Source organism: Stegodyphus dumicola, chromosome 11, assembly GCF_044657685.1.
Source record: "Stegodyphus dumicola isolate Sdum_Otavi_A_Nest chromosome 11, ASM4465768v1".
NCBI lineage: Eukaryota > Metazoa > Arthropoda > Arachnida > Araneae > Eresidae > Stegodyphus > Stegodyphus dumicola.
The window spans coordinates 93,536,193-93,558,737 of record NC_140778.1 but is presented as its reverse complement, the minus strand read 5'-3'; the positions used below and the strand labels follow the sequence as shown (position 1 = coordinate 93,558,737).

Here is a 22,545-nt window from a genome sequence, read left to right as displayed (position 1 = left end):
CTGAGAAAATAAGAATGAAACTTAAGCATAGAAAATTAATGCAACTTATAGCACTTAATAGAATTTTAAACCGACATAATTAACTAACAAAGGCCATTAATAAATCATTTTTATAAAGTTTTTACTGGTAATTTTTCATGAAAAGTATAATCTATAATTTGCATTTAATTTTTTATGCTTAAGTTTCCTTCTTACTTTTTCAGCAAACAATTATTAGTTAATAAAATATGTGAAAATAAAAATTATCCTTCTTTACATACTGCGCTCACAAATCATTATGGGAATATCCATTTACAATAATTAAAACCTGAAAAAAAAGCATGTCTGCGAAGTTATCGTCATGCGATGATTTGTAGATATTTTATTTTTTACCACGATATTTTCGACGACGATGTTTTTAAACTGCGAAGTTTTTTAACCGCTTTATTTTCGATGACGATGTTTTGTAGCACGATGTTTTAGAACTGCGATGTTTTCTCCCACGATGTTTTGTAGCACGACGTTTTCGCCTTGCGTTGTTTTCTCCGCGACGTTTTCGTCCGCGATGTTATCGGCGGACACCAAGAGAATTAGCGTGACTATTAGAATAAAATAAATTTAATGAAGTTTGTTTCCGACTTTCAATTTCCTGTTTTAGGAATTTCATGAGGTTGTCGACATTAAAAGTTTCCTCATCTGCGTTTTGACGAGCAAAATCAAGTGTTATATCCTGAGGTATGCATTTCATTAACAAAGGGTATAGTAACTTTCCATACGATTGGGTCTTGACCCCTATCGAATTTAGTGACCTTACTTGGACGTTGCAGGTATCGTACAATTCCCTCAAAGAATTAATGTCATTAGAACTTCGGACAGGCCGTATATTTAAAAGTTTATGCATGTAAGAATTAATAAGGATATCTTTTCGACCATACCTCTCTTTGAGAATTTTAAAAGCTTCGTCGTAGTTTTCTGGAGATAAAGAAAAGCCTTCTATTGTTTTTAAAGCTGCACCGCCTAACAGGCTAAGCAAGTAATTAAACTTATCTACTTTAGATAGTTTTTCGTTTTGATTTATTGCCGTGTCAAAAGAATTGTAAAATGTCTGCCACATTTCAGCATTCCCATAAAATTTATCAATCATAATCTTTGGCAATTTAACATTATAATCAGAACTTTTATCGACACCAGAAATAGATAAATTGTTACTATCATTAGAAGAACCATTAGAAACTAGCGAATTATTGCTGCTTCTTTTTTCTTTCAATAATTTTGTGCCTCTAAAGCTCCATTTCGCAATTTTTTCTTCGTATTCCAAGGCACTTTCGATTTCGGTTTCAATTTCATTAACATCAGTCAAAGTTTTAATTTTTTCGTCTAACACTCTCAAAGAAATAGCTTTTACTTTTAAAATTTCCAGTGATTCTTCAAGGTCTTCAAGGTTACCGACTGCAATTAATGATTCAATAGCATTTGTTACTTTAGTAATGGTTGAACGAATAACTTTCCGTTCTTTCTTAGATTTCTTTAGCCATTTTTGTAACCTTGAATTCTACTTTACCACAAAATAAATTGAACAAATTTCTTACCTTTCTGAAGACTCACTTACGCATTTATCCGTGAACTTTGCAGAATGACATATCCTCCTCTTCTGACACCACTGTCATATCCTTCTTTTCTTGGGCGTGTAGCTTCTGGATATGTATTTATGTCCTACCGTAGATGTATCGTATTGTGTGCGTTGCATAAAACAGCCCTTTTAACGGTAGAAATTAAACATATAACCAGAACCTACATGCCCAACAAGAAGGATATGACAATGACATTCACTCTGCACAACTATGATTGGGAGACAGTGCATTAATGGAACTAAAAGAATATGCAAAGCATGTTGCTGAAGGTTAGGGTATATCAGTTAGCAGGAGCAAAATTTATTTATACAATACAGTACCCACAGTGCATTAATGGAACTAAAAGAATATGCAAAGCATGTTGCTGAAGGTTAGGGTATATCAGTTAGCAGGAGCAAAATTTATTTATACAATACAGTACCCACTGCTTATTAAACTCACTGGTTAATAAACTTAGCTGATTATGTACAAACTTCCGGAAATCAAAACAAATGCATACTAGTCAATAGTGCAACTTATAAAACTCAAACTGGCACTCCAGATAATCCAAGCAACTTCACATCCAGAATAAACTGCATGTGGCTGATTAAAGCTTTCTGTAGTTCATTCAGTTATGTAGTGTATCAATAAAATGGATTTAGCAGAACTGTCAGCAGTATAGTTAGGACCAAGACCCACTGTGGATGGTTGATGCCTTTCCCTAATCCCCGTCAGACATTTTTTGCAAAGCTCTTTGTCCAAACTAGAGCTGAGAGTGACAGAGTACTTTTACGAATTTGAACAAAAACAGTCCTAGGAAATTCTTCCTTGCGTTATAATGCATTATTGATCTTTGAATGGAAAAAGAAAAAAAAAAAAAAAGCATTGGCCTATAATAACTATGAAGTGGCAAGTGAATTTGTTTTGATAAAGTATCTTCCTGCTGGCTAGAAACAGGAATTTTGGATTTGAGCAAATCACTGAAGAAATGCTTTTTATTTTCTGTGTGCAAGACTTTTATAACATATCAAAAATGCCTAAATGAAATGATTTAAGTCTGAATGAAAGGGATAAAATATTGAAAGGTAATGATACATTTGGTAAGTACAGCCAAAGAGAATAGCATTTTAATTGGGAATTTCTTCCAAACAGAATTGTGCAATTTACTTAAACAAAGAAATAAAATTGGTAAAGAACTAGTAAAAAATGGAAATGTCTCAAAGGACAAAATGGATGGAAATCGAGAGATACTGAAACCCTTTTTCTAGAATGGTTTCAAGCTATGAGACTAAAAGATGTTCCTATTTCTAGAACTCTTTTGACCACAAAAGTTGTAGAATTCGATAAATTACTGGAAGAAAGTTTTGTGCCAATTAAAGGATGTCTGACAGGATGGAAAGAGAGAAAAAACATTGTTTATAAGACACTGCATGGTGAGAAGCAAAAGGCAGATCATCGTTCAGCTGAGAACTGAATAAAAGATGTTTCATCTGGCCTTCTAAAAGAATACAAACCACATGAAATTTATGAGACAAATGAAACGAGTTTGTTTTGCAGAGCATTAGTGGAGCATACATGAATCTAAAAGTGAAATAGTGACTGGTTTTAAGAAATCAAAAGAACAAGCTACTGTGTTAGTAACTCAATTTAAAGGATTAAGCCACAGGCTCACTTATGGTCAGGTGGGTGAGCTGCTCCTCACAAACAAACTGTGTTAGTAAAATGTAGTATGGATGCAACAATTAGATGACACCGTTGGTTATTGTGATAAGTAGAGATATTTGATGTTTAAAAGGAGTCAAGAGTTAACCTTTAAATTACCATAATAACAAGAACTCATGGATGACAAACAGTATATTTACAGATTTACTTTTGAAATTTGATAGAGAACTGTAAAATTGAAAAAATAGCTTTAGTGTTAGATAACTGTGTTGCACACCTCTCTGGTATTATTCTGAAAAACAGAAAATTAGTTTTCTTCCTGCAAAAATATGACTTCTATCATTTTACCTTGCCTTGACAGATAAAGTATCAAAGACTTTTTCAAATGCCATTACAGATAAAGTATCATTCAAAAAAAGATAAATAAAACTAAATTTTGTGAAAATGCAAAGACTTTGAAGGAGATTACTAAGTCGATATCCTTACTCGAGGCCATACATATTACAATCAATGCATGGGAAGCAGTTTCCCAAAACACAGTTAAAAATTGCTTTAGAAAACATGCTTTTTATTTAGCAGAAGTCACAGAGGAATTGCAAGCTATTTCTAATATTTTGGACATCAGTAAGGGAAATTGTAGGGATTTGTCTTAAAGATATGTTACAGTTGATTATAATATTGATATAACACATGAAAACACTGACTACAATATTATAGAAAGTGCTAAAAGAGCTGCGGAAACTGACACTGAAAGGGATATGGAAGAACGTGACTTCTTCGCAAACTCAGTTGAATCATGAAAGTCACTGCAAAGTCTAAGAACTCTTTTTAATTAAAAGGTCGAAATCGGAAAAGCTACCAGCAATAAAATTGGAAGACTTACCGAACAATACAAAACAAACACAAATAGAGTAATTCTTAATATGAATTTAAAATTTATAAAAAAAACTTTAAAAATAAATTTTGCAGAAAAGTTTAATTTTAGCATTAATTTTTAATTAATAATTTAAGTATTAATTATTAGTTTTAATTGTTACTATCATACTAAATAATTTCAAATTTAATATCATTATTTGCAATGTTGAAATTGCTGTCTTATAAACTCATCTGTAGGATAAACTTAAATATGTTTGGAATGGAAGTGATTTTAATAGGAGGGTACATGGATTTTATTATTTAAAAAAAAATCCGTTTTCAGAAAACTTGAACCGGTTTTTAATTTAAATCACATGCAGCTTTTCATCTGAATTTTTTTGTAAATATTCTGTATATTTATTTAGATTTAGAGTAGTCTATTTCCCAATTGCTATTGCAGTTGTCATTAAGAATTCTGGCTCGTGTTTTAGCTGCAACACTTCACCAAATTTTATATTAATACTAGCAGACAAGCCCCTAGATGAGTGGGCTATAGCCAAAGCAAAATTTATAAGTTCTATGTACCCATGAAAAGCAAACGTATAAAAATATTTCAGTATAAATGAAATCAGTTCATTCTTTCTAAGCAACAACCAATTAGTAAATAATTTTTTATTGCCAAATCAGGAAAGAAAGACTTTTGACACTTCAGGTTAACACTTATGATGTCTTGATTTAAATTTAATGTAATGTAGCATTTTCTCATTATCAATAAAAGAATTAACTTGGCATTAATATATCGTGTCAGTTATACTAACCTGAAACAAAAAAAAAAAAAAAAAAAAAAGTTGCCAACACCAGCTATTTAATTAAAATGCTGACTTTAAAGAAAAAATTTTGGCATACAATGATGTCACATGCAGTCGCATGCTTTCTGCAATGTCAGAGTATGATCTTATATAATATGATGTTTAAAGTTTGGCAAAGGTATTTTTATTTCGTATTTTGTAAAATTTACAAATTTTTTATTAATAAACTCTGCGATTTGAAAGCAAGCAGTGGCAACACTTTTTGAAGCTAAGCAGATTTTTATCTCCAGTGTGCAAGACTGCTGTCACTCGAAAAAATGAGTGCAAAAATTAGTGTTTTCAGAGCTTTTAATTAATATCTCAACTGATTAAAGTCATTCAAAGATAATAATGGTCGAAATGGCTTTTTTGGTATTGGAAATAATATATTTAATGTTTTGTAAAGCTATTTTTATTTCATATTTTGTAAAAATTTAGAATTTTTTTATTAAGAAACTGTACAATTTGAAAGAGAGCAGTCTCAACACTTTTCGAAATAAAGCAGATTTTTATCTTTAGTGTGCAAGACCATTGCCATTCGGAAAAATGAGGGCAAAAGTTAGTGTTTTCAGAATTTTTAATTTAATATCTTGACTAATGAAAGTCATACAAAGATGAGAATGTTCGAAATATCTTCCCATGAATTTTTTTAATCCAGGGGTACCTCTCTTGAAGCTCAACACCCCACCATTCTAGAGGAGATAATACTACAAACAAAAAGACAGACAGATGCTCACAGAATTTAATAACATCAGTATTTTATTCTGGCATCTGAACTGTTTGAAATTACATACAATATTGAGTTATTCCACAGGTCATGAAAATGCAATAACAAATGGCAGTGATGAAAAGGCAGAAAACACAGCTACTTCTTCAAGAAATGCTCATTCAGATTCTAGTGAAAGCCATGGGGGAACAAAGCACTAAGAAAAGAACTAATGCTTCAAACTCTGAAAAAATTCTTAATTCTGATGCTTTGTCTGGTGAAAAAATGATTACAGAAACTGTACAGAAGACAAATGAATGGCTTAAAGAAAATGGAGCAAATATGAGAAATAATGGAGGTATAATATTGCATTTTAAATTTTAGTGGAGCATTTGAGTAGTAAAAAAGAAAAATTGCTTTTTTCTTTGGGAGCTTTGTTTTATGTGAGTATGAAGAAGCAATATTGAATAGACTTTATTCTTTTCTATTGTATTCTTGTATTCTTAGTGCACTGTAGATTAACAGTGAAGGAGTTATCAAATTTAAAATTGGGGGGGGGGAAGACAAATATAGATTTTGAATAAAACTTTGGCCAGTTTTGAGGACACTTGGATACAGGCCATTTTTTTTCACAAGCAAAGAATTTTTGCTTCTGAACAAGAGGGACCTTGCCCTTTGTCCTCAAAATTAATAACTTTCAATAGAGTTAGTCAAAATTTATGACAGTCTTTTCTGCTTACCTAATTATACAATTTTTATTGTAATGTTCTTCCAGTTAGAGTTTTCAAATTATTTCCCAGAAGCTTTCTAAAACTATTTATACAGTAGAACTCCAATTATCTGAATCAGTGGGGACCGGACCCCATGCAGATAATCAAGAATTCAGATAATTCGATTTTTTCTGAAGAAAGAGTGTATGTACACTTTAATTAATTGCTGTATGTACTGCATGTTGAAAATGAGAGAAAATTATTTTTTGAGAAAAAATGGTTTTAATTAATTAAAATGAAAAGACAATGCTTTTACGTACATGTTAATTAGTGTATTGTACAGTACTTATGAGTGCTGAAAGTCATTGCTTGCTGAACATCTTGTTCAGCAAGCAAGTAAGCAGTTTGGCTCTCTTCATTCATTTTCAGGCAGTCAAGTTACACATCCGCTTGACAATGAGAAGTTGCATGTGGTCACACTCGAGCTGATGCTGCATCCACTTCAACACAATTTCAAGGCCGGCAAACGCTTCACTAGCTGATGGTCCCGTATCTGCTTTAATTTCAACATTAAGGTTATCTTCCTCGACACTTTCTTCTCATACACTTTAAATAAGTTCATCATCATTTAGAATTTGAAACCAAGGGTGTGGCGAATCACACATCATCCATTCTACTGTATCCTCATCATTAACTTCTGAACATCCAGGAATTTTCAAAAGAATGTTTCTTAATTCCTCAAGTGACATGTCATCCTCATCTCTTGTCTCTTTTCTTTCTTTCTTTCTTTCTTTTTTTTTTTTTTTTAACTTCTTTTTCTCCTTTTCCTTCTCTTCTTGATATGCCTTTCAAATTGTTCCATTCCTGTCTTAAAGTGACTGCCTTAACCAAGCTCCAAGCTTTTGCCACTGTGTAAGCGCAATCTTTCAAATTAATTTTTTTGTGTTTAGCCAACACTTCTTCTCCGTCTTCACGCTCTACAAAAAGTTTCCTTAAAAGTTGGCTTCTGTAATGGCGTTTCATGGTTTATGTTAGCAAAATGGTCCATTGGTTGCAACAAGCTTGTGACATTTGGCTGTAAAAAGATTGTAAACTGGCCATTTCCTCTTTCCAACAATTCTCCAGTGGGGTGAGTTGGTTCATTATCAGTAATCAAAAGCACTTTACTGCTTTTTTTCAAAGATATTTTTTGTACGGTACTTTTCACTTCAGGGATGAAAATTTTGTGGTATCACTTGGTCTTAAGGTTTTGCTGAAATTCTGAAAATGATTCGGATAGTTGGAGTTTGTATAATTGGAGCTGTGCTATACTTTAACATAATTCATGTACATTAATAGTGTCAAATTCTTGATATTCTCATTTGCTCTGTTCTCCACATTTTTTCTTTATTATTATTTTTAATTATCAGGCCAATTCCTGAAATCATTGATCGCACAAAATTTTTGTTCTTGAATATTTACAGTGACATAAAAGAATGGCAAAAAAACAAATGTAGTTTTTTTTTTTTTTACTGTTTTTGAGATAAAGCAAGTATTATAATGAAAAAATTTCAAGGATATTAAAATATATTTAAAAGAAAATTAATAGAGAGCTAAAATTTGTGTTTATCTTTGTTACATTTAAAAACTTTATTCATCTAATACTCAAATCAAAACTGTACATTTGTTAATGCATTTAAAAGATTTAATTTGATTTTGCGACAAATTAAAGATTAACAATTATTCTTGATTTATCTTATTTTTAAAATATACTATTTTATTATTTATTTTAAACAAAACAAGGTGCATATTTCTGGAAGTAACTATAACAGTTACTGGCACCATAAAGTGCTTTTCTGCCATTCTTATATAATGGTGAAGATAAAATTAGAGCACTCTTTCTCCGCTACTAAAACTTCTGTGTTTCTTCAGACAACAGTTGTACTCTACAGAATATGTCACTCTGGATTATAAATAAACTACTGCAATATGCAAAACCTTAAATATTTCAGCCCAAATGTAAATAATGTAGCACCCGATAAGAAATCTGAATTTGGGTACTTCTTTATTAAAATGGCCAGCACGTAGGTCTTATTTAAAGTTAATTTAGTAAAAAAAAATTAAGAATGTTAAGGCAACACTTAAAGGGATGGACCAACAAGGAAGAGAAAAAAGAGCAACACTTTGTGATGGGTATAATTTGGCAGTTGCTGCTGTCGGAGAATCAAATTTTTTTTTTTTTTTCATCGTACATATTAATGGTACAATTAATCGGAAGCGGTGCATCGAAATATAATATAAATTCTTCAATATAACAATCTAAGTTCTAAAGAATTTCCTCCTTTGTCTGTTATTGTGCCATTTTTCAGAATGAGGTTCTTTTTTTGTATGTTGGATCTAAAAAGTGGTACAGTACAAAGTCCGGACTCGTCAGGACTTCGGCGATTCTGGATTAGGTGTTTTTTCGGATTATAGATCATCAATTTAAATCTGGTAAGATGGCATGCAGAAATTATAAAATTAAAAATATGAAACCGTAATTTATGAAATAAAGAGCAATTATGATCTAAAGGGTATCAAAATTTACAAAACAAAAAAAAAAAAAAAAAAAAGCTTAATATTTATTTGTTTACTTTATTAAACATTTCTTTTAATGTTTAAGTTGCTTCGTTTTTTTTTGTGCTACTACCTTTTCTTTAATTCTATAAAAAGACATAATTTCTTGTTCAGTTCCACTTCAATTCCTGTAATTGCTGTGTTGAGAATACCGACTAACTTGTCAATCGAAATTTTTTCGTTTTCAATAACCTCTCTGTCACTTTCTTCACTATCGGAAGCGGTGCATCGAAACATGCTTTCGCTTTGTAGATCCTTTGGCAGCTCCAGAATCAGAAACTCTTTTTGACATAATCGAAAGTTCAAGCTTACTTTTTTATAAAATTCCTCTAACAGTTTGCAAAAAATAATAAGCCGGATCCGATTAGAAGATTAAGGAACAGCGCAATCTGCAACATTAACTGAAATAGATCATTAGATAATTTTAACCTAGCGTATGCCGTCCGTTATACATTAAATGCGCATGCGTAAACATATTATGCACATGTGTAAATGCATATGCACTTGCGTAAATGCATATGCACATGTGTAAATGCATGTGCACATGCGTAAATACATTTATGCATGTGCATATGCATTTATGTGCAGAAAGTTTGTAGCTTTCTGAATTATAGATCATTCTGGATTAAAGACTTTGTACTGTATTTGTGACCCACACTGAAATTAGAAAAGAAATCATTTTAAAACTTCTTGTTCAAATAAGCATGCTAATAATCTGAGAATTTTATGTTTCCTTTTCGTGATCTCTGTTAGGGTTTTGGTGTCTCTGTCATATTTTGCACAAGGAAACGTGTGTTTCTCTGCAAATTCCTGCAAAACTCTTACCACACTGTCCTTTAATTTGACTAGTAGACTTTTGTTGACCTTGACAATTTTTACATGAATTTTACCTTGTAAGTGTTTTATCAAGAGAGTGGAAATAACACTTTTGTGTAATTTTTTCTTTTAGTGATTGTGTTTTCTCATATATTTAACTCTTATTGTTGCACATTTAACCATTAATACATTTTTCACACACATTTCATAATCTGGTGAAAATAAGTTTCACAGCCCAACAAGACATGTAGCACAAAGTGGTAAGAAAAAAATTTCTGAAACCATAAAACCAATTGCCAATATGAAAATCTTTTTTTAATCAATTTTTCATATTTCACCTTCCACTCACTTTTCCTTCCATCACATAATTTAGTAGTACATTTTTATTTTATATGGAAAAGTTCACATTTAGGGGAGGGGCCCTAAAGCCATTTTTAGTATTGTTTTGAAATACAGTCAAAAGTCTTTAATCCGGAATGATCTATAATCCGGACCTCAAAGCTGCAAACTTTCTGCATGGACGGACAGTATAAGCTAGGCTAAAATTATCTAATTATCTATTTCAGTTAATGTTGCAGATTGCTTTGTTCCTTAATCTTCTAATTGGATCCGGCTTATTATTTTTTGCAGACTGTTAGAGCAATTTTGTAAAAAATAAGCTTGAACTTTCGATTATGTCAAAAAGAGTTTCCGATTCTGGAACTGCTAAAGCATCTACAAAGCGAAAGCATGTTTCGATGTACCGCTTCCGATAGTAAAGAATGTGACAGAGAGGTTATTGAAAACAAAAAAAAAAATTTGATTGACAAATTAGTCGATATTCTCTACACAGCAGTTATAAGACTTGAACAGCGGAACTTTGTAACTGAACAAGAAATTATGTCTGTTTATAGAATTAAAGAGAAAGTTTTAGCACATAAAATGAAGCAACTTAAACATTTTACATTGAAAGAAATGTTTAATAAAGTAAATAAGTATTAATCTTTTTTTGTATGTAAATTTTTACACCCTTTAGATCATAATTGCTCTTTATTTCATAAATTACAGTTTCATATTTTTAATTTTATAATTTCTGCATGCCGTCTTATCAGATTTAAACTGATGATCTATAATCCGGAAGAACCGATAATCCAGAATTGCCGAAGTTCCGACGAGTCCGGATTAAAGACTTTTGACTGTATTTTATATGTATTTACCATCAGTAGAATAAGATTAAATGGCAGTATTGTGAGAGATATGTAGAAAGAAATTATTAGTTTCCTGTTGCTGTTATCTTAATTGCTTTTATGTACCTCTTTTTATTTCTAGTTTCTGAAGAAAATGGATTGAAAAACCAAATCTCACCTCACGTAAGTGCAGTTTTAAATAAAATATACTAGAATAATATTGATAATTTATTCAAAGTTTGTAATAATTTGTCGTTTAATTTTGAGAGGAAATAGATACATTTAAAATTTTTAAACTTTATCCTGGAGTTGAAAACTTGTATTTAGTACACATTTATCCATATTTCTATTGTAAATTTGAAAAATTTGTTACTGTAATTTAATCCTATGTGTCAATTCATAAATACATAATATTTAAATTAATCTTTTCCTGGAGTAGAAATGTAATGTATAAATTAGCTATGGAGCTTTTTTCACATAGGCTTTACAAAGGGCTGTTGTATGTATGAGGGAAGAAAAAAGTGACTTTTTTTAGGAATTATTAAAATTGCTTTATTTATGAATTTAATTTACTTAAAATGCAGCATCCAGTCTTTGCACATCCATAACTTAAACAATGTTTCAATGATTTCAGTTAAATTACTTCTGTTTTAATTCCAACAGAACAAATCCTCTTTACTGGAGGAATTGAAGCAACAAGAAACAGTATAATGTTTATAAATTTTGCAGGATTAGTTTTGAAGGTATAAACATAGAACCTTCTTCAGCTGTGGAAGTACAAATGATGATTGGTCACTTGAAAAATGTTTAGCACCAGCTCTGGATAAGCTTTAAATGTATGTGGGAATTAATTTATTCTGCATTCAGATAAGCCTGAAGAACATGTGGGAAATAATCATAACTAGTGGAAGTAACCGATGCCAGTTAAGTTAGATTGAGAGTAGTGTATTATTTAAGTCATGGCATCATTTAAAAATTTGTATAATAGTATATTACATGTCATAAGAAATATGATGTGTCATTGTAATGCATAAAAAATGCCAAAGAAACAAAGTGATATTCAATACATGTACCTTAGCTGACTACATAATCATAAAATCATATGGTACCCATATGACATATGGAATTGCTATTTGTGTCAGCAAAAATAAAAACAAATATAGGTAGCCCTCCTATAATACGACATCCTTTAACACAGTTTTGCTATAACAGGATTGATAGATTGCGAGAACCCTCCTACAACATGGTTTTCCTATAACACGGTTTCGCTGTAACATGATAAGAAAATTGCCCAAGGAATTGAAGAAATTTAATGAACTCCGCACAAAGTTTTTCCATATTGTGCAAAGCACCCATATAGTCATTTAACACATAAGAATCCTTGTTTCGTAAGTTCTGCTAGTTGTCTTCCAAGGTGTATGAACCTGCAAACTAGCTATCTGTATGAACAAATGTTGTCAGATGAACAAATGCCCCCAGATAACAATGAAGAAACCTCACTAATGCACAATTTGCAACCTTATTGTGACATGAGGTCACAATAAGTGCCTTGAAATGCACAATCTGCACGTTCAGCTTCCAAAATTCGAATCCTTCTCTTCATGGTCTGAAAACAAAAGTGTCCAATGCTGCTGGTCGGCAGTCTGTGTCGAGCCACGGTGTGTTAAAGTATAACTTTTTCGTCTTTAAGACATTAAGTTTCAGTCCCCAAACATGTCTGATAAAGATAAAAAAAAAAATGTTTAAGAGGAAATTCATTTCTTTAGAAGTACAGATACAAATCTTGGACTGTGTTTTAAAAGGAGAAAAGACATCTCACATTGGAAAAAAGTTTTAATTGAAATGAAGCTACAGTACAAACTATTAAGAAAAATAAAAAATAAATAAGAAATGCAGTTGCTGCAGGAACTTTGACACCTGCAAAATGTGCAGTTCGCCGCCAGGGGCCACAATAATTGAGAAGATGGAAAAGGCATTCAGCAGTTGTATTGATGATAGCTGTTAAATAAGAATTTCATTGGATGGTAAAATCATTGAACAAAAAACTTTCAAAATTCTCAGGCACCTCAAAGAACATGGAGAAGCTTCTGTCAACCTAGATTTTCTGGTAAGTAAAGGTTGGTTCGAAAATTAAAAAGCGTTTTGCAATTCATAGCATAAGAATACAAGGAGAATCTGCATTGGCTGATTATGAAGCTGCTAGGACGTTTCCTGAAAAATTTCAAAATAATATAGAAGAACGAAGATACACAGCAGTTCAAGTTTTTGATGCCAACAAAACTGGGCCTTGATGGGAAAAAATGTCCAGTAGAACCTTTATATCAAAAAGCGGGGGGAAAAAAAAAAAAAAAAAAAACTGCACCCTAATTTAAGGTGTTTAAAAATTGTCTAATGCCACTTTTGTGCAGTATGACTTTGGATGTTATGACAAAACCCTTGTTAGTTTATAGATCTTTAAATCCTCGTGCCCTTAACCCTTTGTTGCTCAGCGTTCCACTACATGAAACACCCATCTTGAATCACTTCTGAAACCGTTAAATTCAACCGTAAATGATAAAAATGCCTTTATAATATACTTTGAACTTCTCTTTTTAAATAGTAAATGGCAGCATATCACAAGGAGATCCAAAATTTTCCTTTATGATGTGTTATTAAAATCCACTTATTTTCTAGTAATTTTCTAAATTTTTCTTGTGATACAAAAAAATTTGTTTGAAAAACGATTTCTGTATAATTTTGATGGCTGTATATTATTTGTTATATATTTTTTTTTACATTTTTCATAAAAAAAGCATGCACTGAATCATTGAATAAAACGAGGTGTTCCATTAGCGGGAACACTGGGCCTTTAGCGATCTCATGTTATTACGCATCAGAACATCTGTTTTAGGAGAAGACATCTCTTGTATATGTTTTCTATTTCCATTGTTTTGGGGGAATGAATTCAAATGAAGCAGTCTTGATGGGTGAGGTGTGGTTTGTGCTATAAAAGCCTTAATATAGGCATCTTGAGATTTTAGTGAGTAGTTTTCAGGCGGGAATTTTATCAGTAGCTCAAGTCATCTTTACTTAGGGATCTGCATGAATTTTTTGCTGTCACTTTTTAGTTCATTCCCGTTTATTTTCAATAATTGTACAGATATTTTTTGTGTATGTATATCTTATAGCTTATTTTTCTTTATTGTTAATATTAATTGTAGTTAATTTTTTATTATTAATTTTCCATAAATGGCGCGGAGAAGTCTAACTCTTTTCGAAGCTCTAAAAGTGCTTTATGTGTTGTAAAACATTTTATAGCCTCGAAATTTCACAGCAAATTAATTAAAATAGAGAGCAAAATGATTCTTCTTACCTTGTATCCAGCGCAGCATTAAGCGAGATCATACCTAATTAACTTGTAATCCAAAATAGGTGTAGACGGAAATTGTAAGATCACAAAACACATTCTTTATTAATACATGAAAATAGATAAAAATTCATTAATATTCCAAATATATACATTGAAAAAAGGGAGTTGTATTATAGAGAGTGTCATATCACTGTCCTTTCCTGAAGGAGTGAGAAAAGTTAGTGTAAAGAATAAGCGAGTTACACAGTTAAATCTTTTGCAGGGTTTCCAGTTTATACAGTTTATTGCGCTATTGGCGACAGTCCAACACTGTATGCATACCAACGTCATGAATTACTCTCTGATTCTGAATCAGAGCATGAAGACAGCAATGATACTGAGATATATGCTCCTGAACCACTTGTGTAATCCGATGATGATATGTCGGGTAAAACTCATTTATTTGATGAGAAGGTTGATGATCCATCTCAGCCAGGCTCCTCTACACAAGCTCAAGTTTTAACTGGAATTCTAAACATATTATTGCACGGAACAGAAGATGCACAAAACAAGTTTTGTTTTCAAAACCTGCAAAGTTGGTTTGTGCTTCTGTCAAAAAGGTGTGACATGCTTTGAACAATTTCACGAAGCTAAGAAATAAAAAGAAATGTAAATATTTTTGTATATAGGACTTGTGTATATACATATATTTTTCTCATTTATCCATATATATTCAAGAATGTTGTGTATATTCAGAAAACCATGTATACAGCCGTAATACAGTGTCCTTTTTTTTTTTTTTCATTACAATACAAAAGCTTATAATCATTTCCGTGCTTCACTGCAATGCTCGTTTAGTCACACTTTTAAGAGCTCTATCAGTATTCCACCTCATGGAACACCCACAGAATTAAAACAGTAAGTGCAATTTTTACAAAATTTTACTTGTATACTCCTTTAGGCCTAGGTAAACTGCATACACTTTTTTTTTTTTTTTAAATTCCTACTTTAAAGTATAGTGCGCCACAAAGGATTTTTAAAGGTGTAAATAAAAACACCTTACCGGTATATTGGAAAGCAAATCCAAGAGCTTGGGTAGCTGGGAATATATTTAAAGATTGGTTTTCTTTTTTTTTTTTTTTTTCTTTTTTTCTTTAATTGGTTTGTGCCAATTGCTGAGCATTATTTAAGGCAGAAAAATTTGAGTTTCAAGGCACTTAATTCTATTAGATAATGCTCCTTGTCCCCCATAAGATTTGAATCATCCCATTGGCAAAATACTGTTCCTACCACCTACCACTACTTCGTTACTCCAACCATTGGATCAAAGTATTATTTATACATTTAACACATATTACATAAGAAGAACATTACAATAGATTTGAGAAGTAACCGATTCAAAATCAATTCATGTAGAGGAAGTTTGGAAGATATTTTCAATCAAGAACTGAATTGACATTGTATCTTTGTCGCTGAAAAACTGAAAGCATCAACGTTAAATGCATCTTAGAAGAAGATATGGCCTTATTCAGTTAAAATAGAAAACTTGTGTAAATCATCAGAAAATGAAATTGGTGGCATATTAAAACTTGCTAAATCAATCGGAGGCGAAGGTTTTGTGATCATGGTTATTGAGGATCTTTAAGATTTATTAACGGAAGAAGAAATTGACGAAGATTTGATAGAAATGGCATCGAAGCTGTAAATCAAATTGCTTCTGAGGACACTAGCACTGATGAAGATTGTGAAGATAATAATTTAACATTAAAAAAATTAAAAGAAGGCCTACACTTAGCTGAAAATCTCAAGTTATTTTTCTTGAGTGCAGATCCTTCCGCTGAAATAAGCCAAAAATTCAATAGGGAGCTGCAAAACTGTCAAGCTCTATATTGAGAAATTTAAAATGACCCGGTAAGAAGAAGTAAGCAAAGTAAAATTACAGATTTTTTAAAGAGGGAAGAAATTTCAGAACTTAAAATGAAGAAAGAAATTCTGAAAGTGAAAACGATCTCATTTCACCGAAAAAACGTTCTCTGTTGATTATACTGAGCAATGACAACGAAGAAATTTATTAAACTAAAGTTGCATTAAATTAAAATATGAATTATTTTTATTTTTGTTTTGTACAAATTTTGTGTAATATATTTTTAACAAAAATTAAGTTGTTTATGTATAATTAAAAAAATTGTTTTTAATAAGTTTTCGGAACGTAACTCCTCTTTTTATACTGGCTCTGGGTCTCGTACAACACGGTTTCACACAACACAGCATTTTCTAAGACCGTGTGATACGAGGGTTATACGATGTTATACGAGAGCTACCTATAGATCATTATTTTTAGAGATATTGAACCCACATAGAAATTTCGATAGAAAAATAAACTAATTCTCTCTCATTATATCAGCAATAATGGCATACAGCCATTGTTGTATATATCAGCACTGTTGCCACTTGCAAAAAAGTGGGCGAAAATTAGCGTTTTAAGAGTATTTAATTAATAGCTCTGATTTTAGTTTATATATATATATATATATAGTTAGTTAGTTTAATTTTATTTATTTTGGAAAAAAGGGGACATTGACCTTTTTCAGAACCCCAAAAAGAATTATGGAATGTTTGGTGACAATAGCTATAGTAGTAACTGAGTTGTTAGTGAACAAACACGTAGACATTCTTTTTTATATATATAGATATACATAATAAATAACAAAATTATTTAGTCATTTTTACGTAATAAGTAACTAATACAATGCAGTTTTAACTTCATCAACATGCGATAAAAGCAAGACAAAATTTAGTAGAACAACATGCTTTTAGTTGCCATTCTCATGTACATCTAAACTTGAATCGATCGCTGTTAGTGTATAATAGAGATTAGGTATGCTTTATGATGATAGCTATGAATTTGAAAGTTTTCAGATGTGTCAAACAAATAGCAAAATTTTTCAGTTAATGGAAATTATGAAGGAATATGGAGAATTGGTAATAAATAAACATGATGTAACAGGAGTTTTCTATTGCAATGTGAATGTCCCAATCATCATTCAACTAATAGATGACAAAATCTATGGCATGGTTCTAAATCTGGGTAATATTGTTACCGATAGATGAGAAAGTGACAAAGAGGTCGTTGAGAATGAAAAAGTTTCAATTGACAGTTTCATAGGAATTCTTCATGCAACAGTTACATGACTTCAACAGCAGAACTTTGTAACTGAACCAGAAATTATGCCTTTTATAGAATTAAAGAGAAAAAACAAATGTTTAATAAAGCAAACATATATTGAGCTTTTTTTGTAAAGTTTGATTCCTGTAAGGTCATAAATGCTTCGTTATTTCATAAATCACTATTTTATGTTTTTAATTTTCTAATTTCTACATGTCATCATACTAAACTTAATAATCCTATTATCCAGAAAAATCCTAAATTCAGATTTTCCAAAGTTGTGATGAATCCAGTTCTCAGACTTTGTGCTGTATTTAAAGACATTTATGACTATCTGAATAAAGTTTTAAATATTTCAAAATAATCTCTAAATTAAAGAAATTAGTATATTTATTTTTTGAAGATATAAAAATAAAGGTGAAACTTTCCCTATCATAAAGAGAAACTTAAAAAAAAAGTAAAAGTATTGTTAAACAGTTAATGATTTTTATAATTCCCCGTGCAAAATTATGGCTTAGAAAAGTTCTTTGGTGAGTGAACTTTTTAAGGGGGATGAAATAATAAAATGTATATGCATGTGGAAGCATTAGCTGTTGTTTAATTTAAGTATATTTAGCATTTGATGTAAGGCTCAACTACTTTACTTTTGTAGAGCAATTAAATTTTGAAGAGAGACATTACCTTAGTTCTTTTATATTTTGAAATTATACATTTTCTTTCTTTATTTTAGAACTATAAAAAAGATGGAAGATTTTTCAATGAAAAGTGGCTGGAAAATCCAAATTATAAAGAATGGCTTCAGTGCCATGATACTGATAAACGTCAAGCAAAATGCACTGTATGTTGTAAAAGTTTTAGTATTGGTAACATGGGAGAAGCTGCCGTGAAGAGTCATATGAAAGCTGAAAAGCATAAGAAAGCATTGAACACTTGTTTACCCAATACATCATCTCATATTTCAATGCTTAATCTTGCATCTTCTAGTGTACCTTCTAAATCTGGAGAAAAGGATTTGAATAATACAGCAGAAAGTAATGGTAAGTTAGTCCCTTTAAAAATTGTGTATGTGCTTATTATGAAACATAATGTATTTAAAGATACTTGGACAAAGCATTGAGAAATTTTTGTAAATTAAAGGAAATTATAAGAAAGATTTACAAAAAATGAAATAAATAATAAGCAAAATAAATAAATAATTATTTTTTGATGTATATCATAAAAAGTAAATAGTTAGTTAAAAAGATCTCTTTGTGATCTCTTGTATTTTGTCTCTTTGTGTTTAGATTTCTTATGTAATGTTAATAGGACATGCTGTAATGTGTATTGTATTTTAAATTTTTGATAGAAAGTGATGTAGAATCAGTCCTATCTATTGGGAATTTTTCGATGGATTCAGTAAGTTCAGTACATACTAGTGAACTTTCTTCCTTTGATGATGCGATAAGTATTTCATCTGAAGATGAAGAACTTGGTAAAGTGAAGAAGAGGTTATCTCTTAAAGAAGGTATTTTTTTATTCATTTATTAATTAAAATAAGTAGATAAATCTGAAAACGAGTTTATTTTTATTTCTCAGATGCTATGTTTTAGAATACAAAATTACTACTGCAATTTTTACAGTGAGATTTGTGAAATGTTATAGCATTTCAGAACTGTTATTTTATATTAATTCTGTCCATTTTCTGATTATTTTAAATACTGTTCGAAGTGCAGGCATTTTATATAATCATAACTATAAATTTGGTGCTTGAAAAACATATTTCAAAGTGGAAACTTCATTACACATCAGTAATGGTTCTGAGTTGCAAATTTAAGGCCTGCCTCTTTGTTAAAACAATATTTTTAACTTTTAGAGAATTTTGTTGACATTTGATGATGTGTTGATGTGATTACATATTCATTCCATAGGTTTAATTTTTTTTTCCCCTCTTCATGGATCTCTGTGGTGTACAAATAGTGGTGTAACTGTAGCTGTATGATCTATTTATTTCCATTATTCTGACAAGACAGTATCCACTAAGAATAAATTATGAAAAATGTCAGTAATTGTTGCTATAAAAATAATTATTTTTTTTAAATGACAATTGCAGTAAACAGTATTTGGGTTGGTGGCTAACCATTTCATATTCATCATTTCATATTTGTGTAGGCATATACTGGAGCATGTTATAAAATTCTCTGTTAATATCATTCATCCAGAGATGAATGTATGCTGCAACTGTTGATGAAGCATGGATTTATTTAAATGTCTGTGATGGGCAAGACAAAAAAAAAAAAAAAAAAAAAAAATTTTTTTCATTGCAAAAGGAGACAAAAAGCATTCAGCTATAAACTGTAACCTGCAAATTATGTGCTTTTGAAGTGTTTGAAATAGCATTAGCTAAACATAGACCTAAAATGTTGTAGCAGCTATGGAAAGCATTGTAAGAGGAGTAGAATAAAATAATATGGTAAACCAAAGGTATTCAGACTGTGGGCAGTGATCTGATATTGGGTCATAAGGTGGATAAAAATTCTAAAAAATCTGAATTGGTGGTGAATAACTCTGTATCAGTGCTTTGATTGAGGTCGTGAAACTGTTTGAGGGGAGAGGGCAAAGTGCCATAAAGTTTGAATACCACTGATGTAAACTGCAAGAAATACCTTCGTATCTTGGAAATCAAGATGTGGACTGAAAGTCCATTGAAAGGTTCATCAAATAGAACATTTAAGAAATTTTATAGACTTTCAGATATTAGCCAAACTGTGTATAAGCTGAGAGATAAAATTTTGTGGCAAAAATTCAACCAAAATTGAAAACCTGTCTATAAGCCAAATTTAAAATTGCCCTATAAATCCAACAGTGTGTATACCAGAAGTATAACTAATTGATAATGTAACTTAGCTAGATCTATAATATGAGCTGAAGATAAAAGCCAGTTTACTCTCAGCTTCCATAGTAAAAACAAGAGTGTGAACTGAAAGGGCACGTTGTTACCAGTAGCTTTTCTTTCTCAATTCCTCGAACATTTGAGTGTTCGCACCATTTGGTACTGTGGTAGTAGTATCTTGAATTTTTGTTGGTTCTGCTTGTGATAATCATTTTTGAGATATCAGAGGATTTTCCCCCCACAACTGCATTCTCAATTTACGACTAAAATTTTATTTTTCATTTCTATTACACAATGAAAGATACCAGAACTAAAAAAGGGCTGTGTGTTATGCTAGTTTTAAATTAAAAGTTTTCATGTTTGCTGAGACTATAGATGGAAGAGATTATATTATCTAAAAGGTGAGTAATGATGTTAATGGTGAAATAGAAGACGATGACATTCATGTCAAAATTGCCTCAAGCAAAGAATTATTAGAAAATTTTCAGTTGGATAGCAATACAGTCAAAAGTTGTTAATCCGGACTCGTCGGGACTTCGGCGATTACGGATTATCGATTTTTCCGGATTATAGATCATCAGTTTAAATCTGGTAAGATGGCATGCAGAAATTACAAAATTAAAAATATGAAACCGTAATTTATGAAATAAAGAACAATTATGATCTAAAGGGTATCAAAATTTACAAAAAGAAAAAGCTTAATATTTATTTGTTTACTTTATTAAACATTTCTTTCAATGTAAGTTGCTTCGTTTCATGTGATAATACTTTCTCTTTAATTCTATTAAACAGACATAATTTCTTGTTTAGTTACAAAGTTCCGCTGTTCAAGTCCTATAATTGCTTTCAATCATATCAAAGACGGAGTACATCGACATGAAATACTGCATTTAGTAAGGAATTATAAGCCAAATAAAATAAAAACATCTGCCGTGAAGATAAGGATAGTGCTGATAGATCAACTTCCAATTCATCGTGCTCCGCGGTGTTAAAGATAAACAAAGTTTAGATAAACAAAGGATATGCCTTTATCCATTTTTTGCAGCAATTCCACTTTTTGTTTAATGAACTTCGAAATATACTTTCGCTTTGTAGATCAGTTGCATATTAATAAATATATATCAGAAACTCTATTTGACCCTGAAGATAAGGATAGAGCTGACAGATCAATTTCCAATCCGTGGCGTGAAATTGATAAACAGATTTCAGATTTCAAAACATACTTTCGCTTTGTAGATACAAATTACATATTAGTAAATATATATCAGAAATTCTATTTGACATAATCGAAAGTTCAAGCTTACTTTTATGAAATTGCTCTAACAGTCTGCAAAAAATAATAAGCCGGATCCAATTCGAAGATTAAGGAACAATGAAATCTGCAACATTAACTGAATTAGATAATTTTAGCTTAGCTTATACCTCTGTTACACATTAAACGCACATGCGCACAAACATATTCGCAGCAGTAAAGGTCTTACGTGCACTCTTAAACGCCTGTGCGCATGCGTGAACGTGACGCATGCGCAGAAAGTTTGTAGCTTTGAGGTCCGGATTATGGGTGTCCGAATCAATGACTTTTGTCTGTATTAAGAAATTTGGTCAATATGTATTAAGGTTAAATTGAATAAAAATAGTATTTTAACAATTATATAACCTATTATATTTTTGTGTTAAAATTATTTGGTATTCATATATGACCCCGCCCCCCCCCAAATTTCAGTAGTAAAAATTCTGCTAGAAATTCTCAGCGTACAGACAGAAGTATTTAGTGTTTTTATTTAAAACATTAATTACAATGCAGCAAATTTATTCTCAAAATTTGTGAATAATCTGTGTTTATTATATAAATATTATGTGCAGCAATATTTTATATGGGATAGAATGATTTTGGAATACTATATCATTTTTCTTTTAGTTAGTGAAATTTATTTGAATAAGCCTAAACCTATGAATGGAAAGAAACAAATAAAAAGGAAAAGGAAAAAACAAGATGATTATGACAGTGATGAAGACTATAAAGTAAGTATCGTATGCGAGTTTTTGTATTTACTAAAATATTGGCAATTGATTGTTATTTTTGTTAGAATTCTAGATTTTTTTTAAAGCTGCAATTAATTTATGATTTTTAGTCCAAAGGAGTGTTAGCCCAGAGGGGCAGTTAGTCTCAAAATGGGATTTTGCATTGAATCACTCTAAAAGTCTGAATCACTTTTCAAATTGTTGCCACCAAAT

The 22,545-nt window shown here is 31.0% G+C and overlaps 1 protein-coding gene across 3 annotated transcripts in view; it reads left to right on the top strand.

The window, feature by feature from the left end:
* The window catches only part of LOC118191263 (uncharacterized), a 90,387-nt gene that overhangs the window by 34,102 nt on the left and 33,740 nt on the right, over positions 1-22,545 (top strand). For all 3 annotated transcript variants that reach the window (XR_015044070.1, XM_035362065.2, XM_035362068.2), the window contains exons 5-8: positions 11,090-11,130; positions 18,172-18,478; positions 18,787-18,945; positions 22,229-22,332. Coding sequence is in view for 2 of the 3 variants with exons in the window: in XM_035362065.2 (XP_035217956.1) it covers positions 11,090-11,130; positions 18,172-18,478; positions 18,787-18,945; positions 22,229-22,332 (611 nt within the window). In the remaining variant the exon portion in view is untranslated. The remainder of the gene's footprint in view (positions 1-11,089; positions 11,131-18,171; positions 18,479-18,786; positions 18,946-22,228; positions 22,333-22,545) is intronic.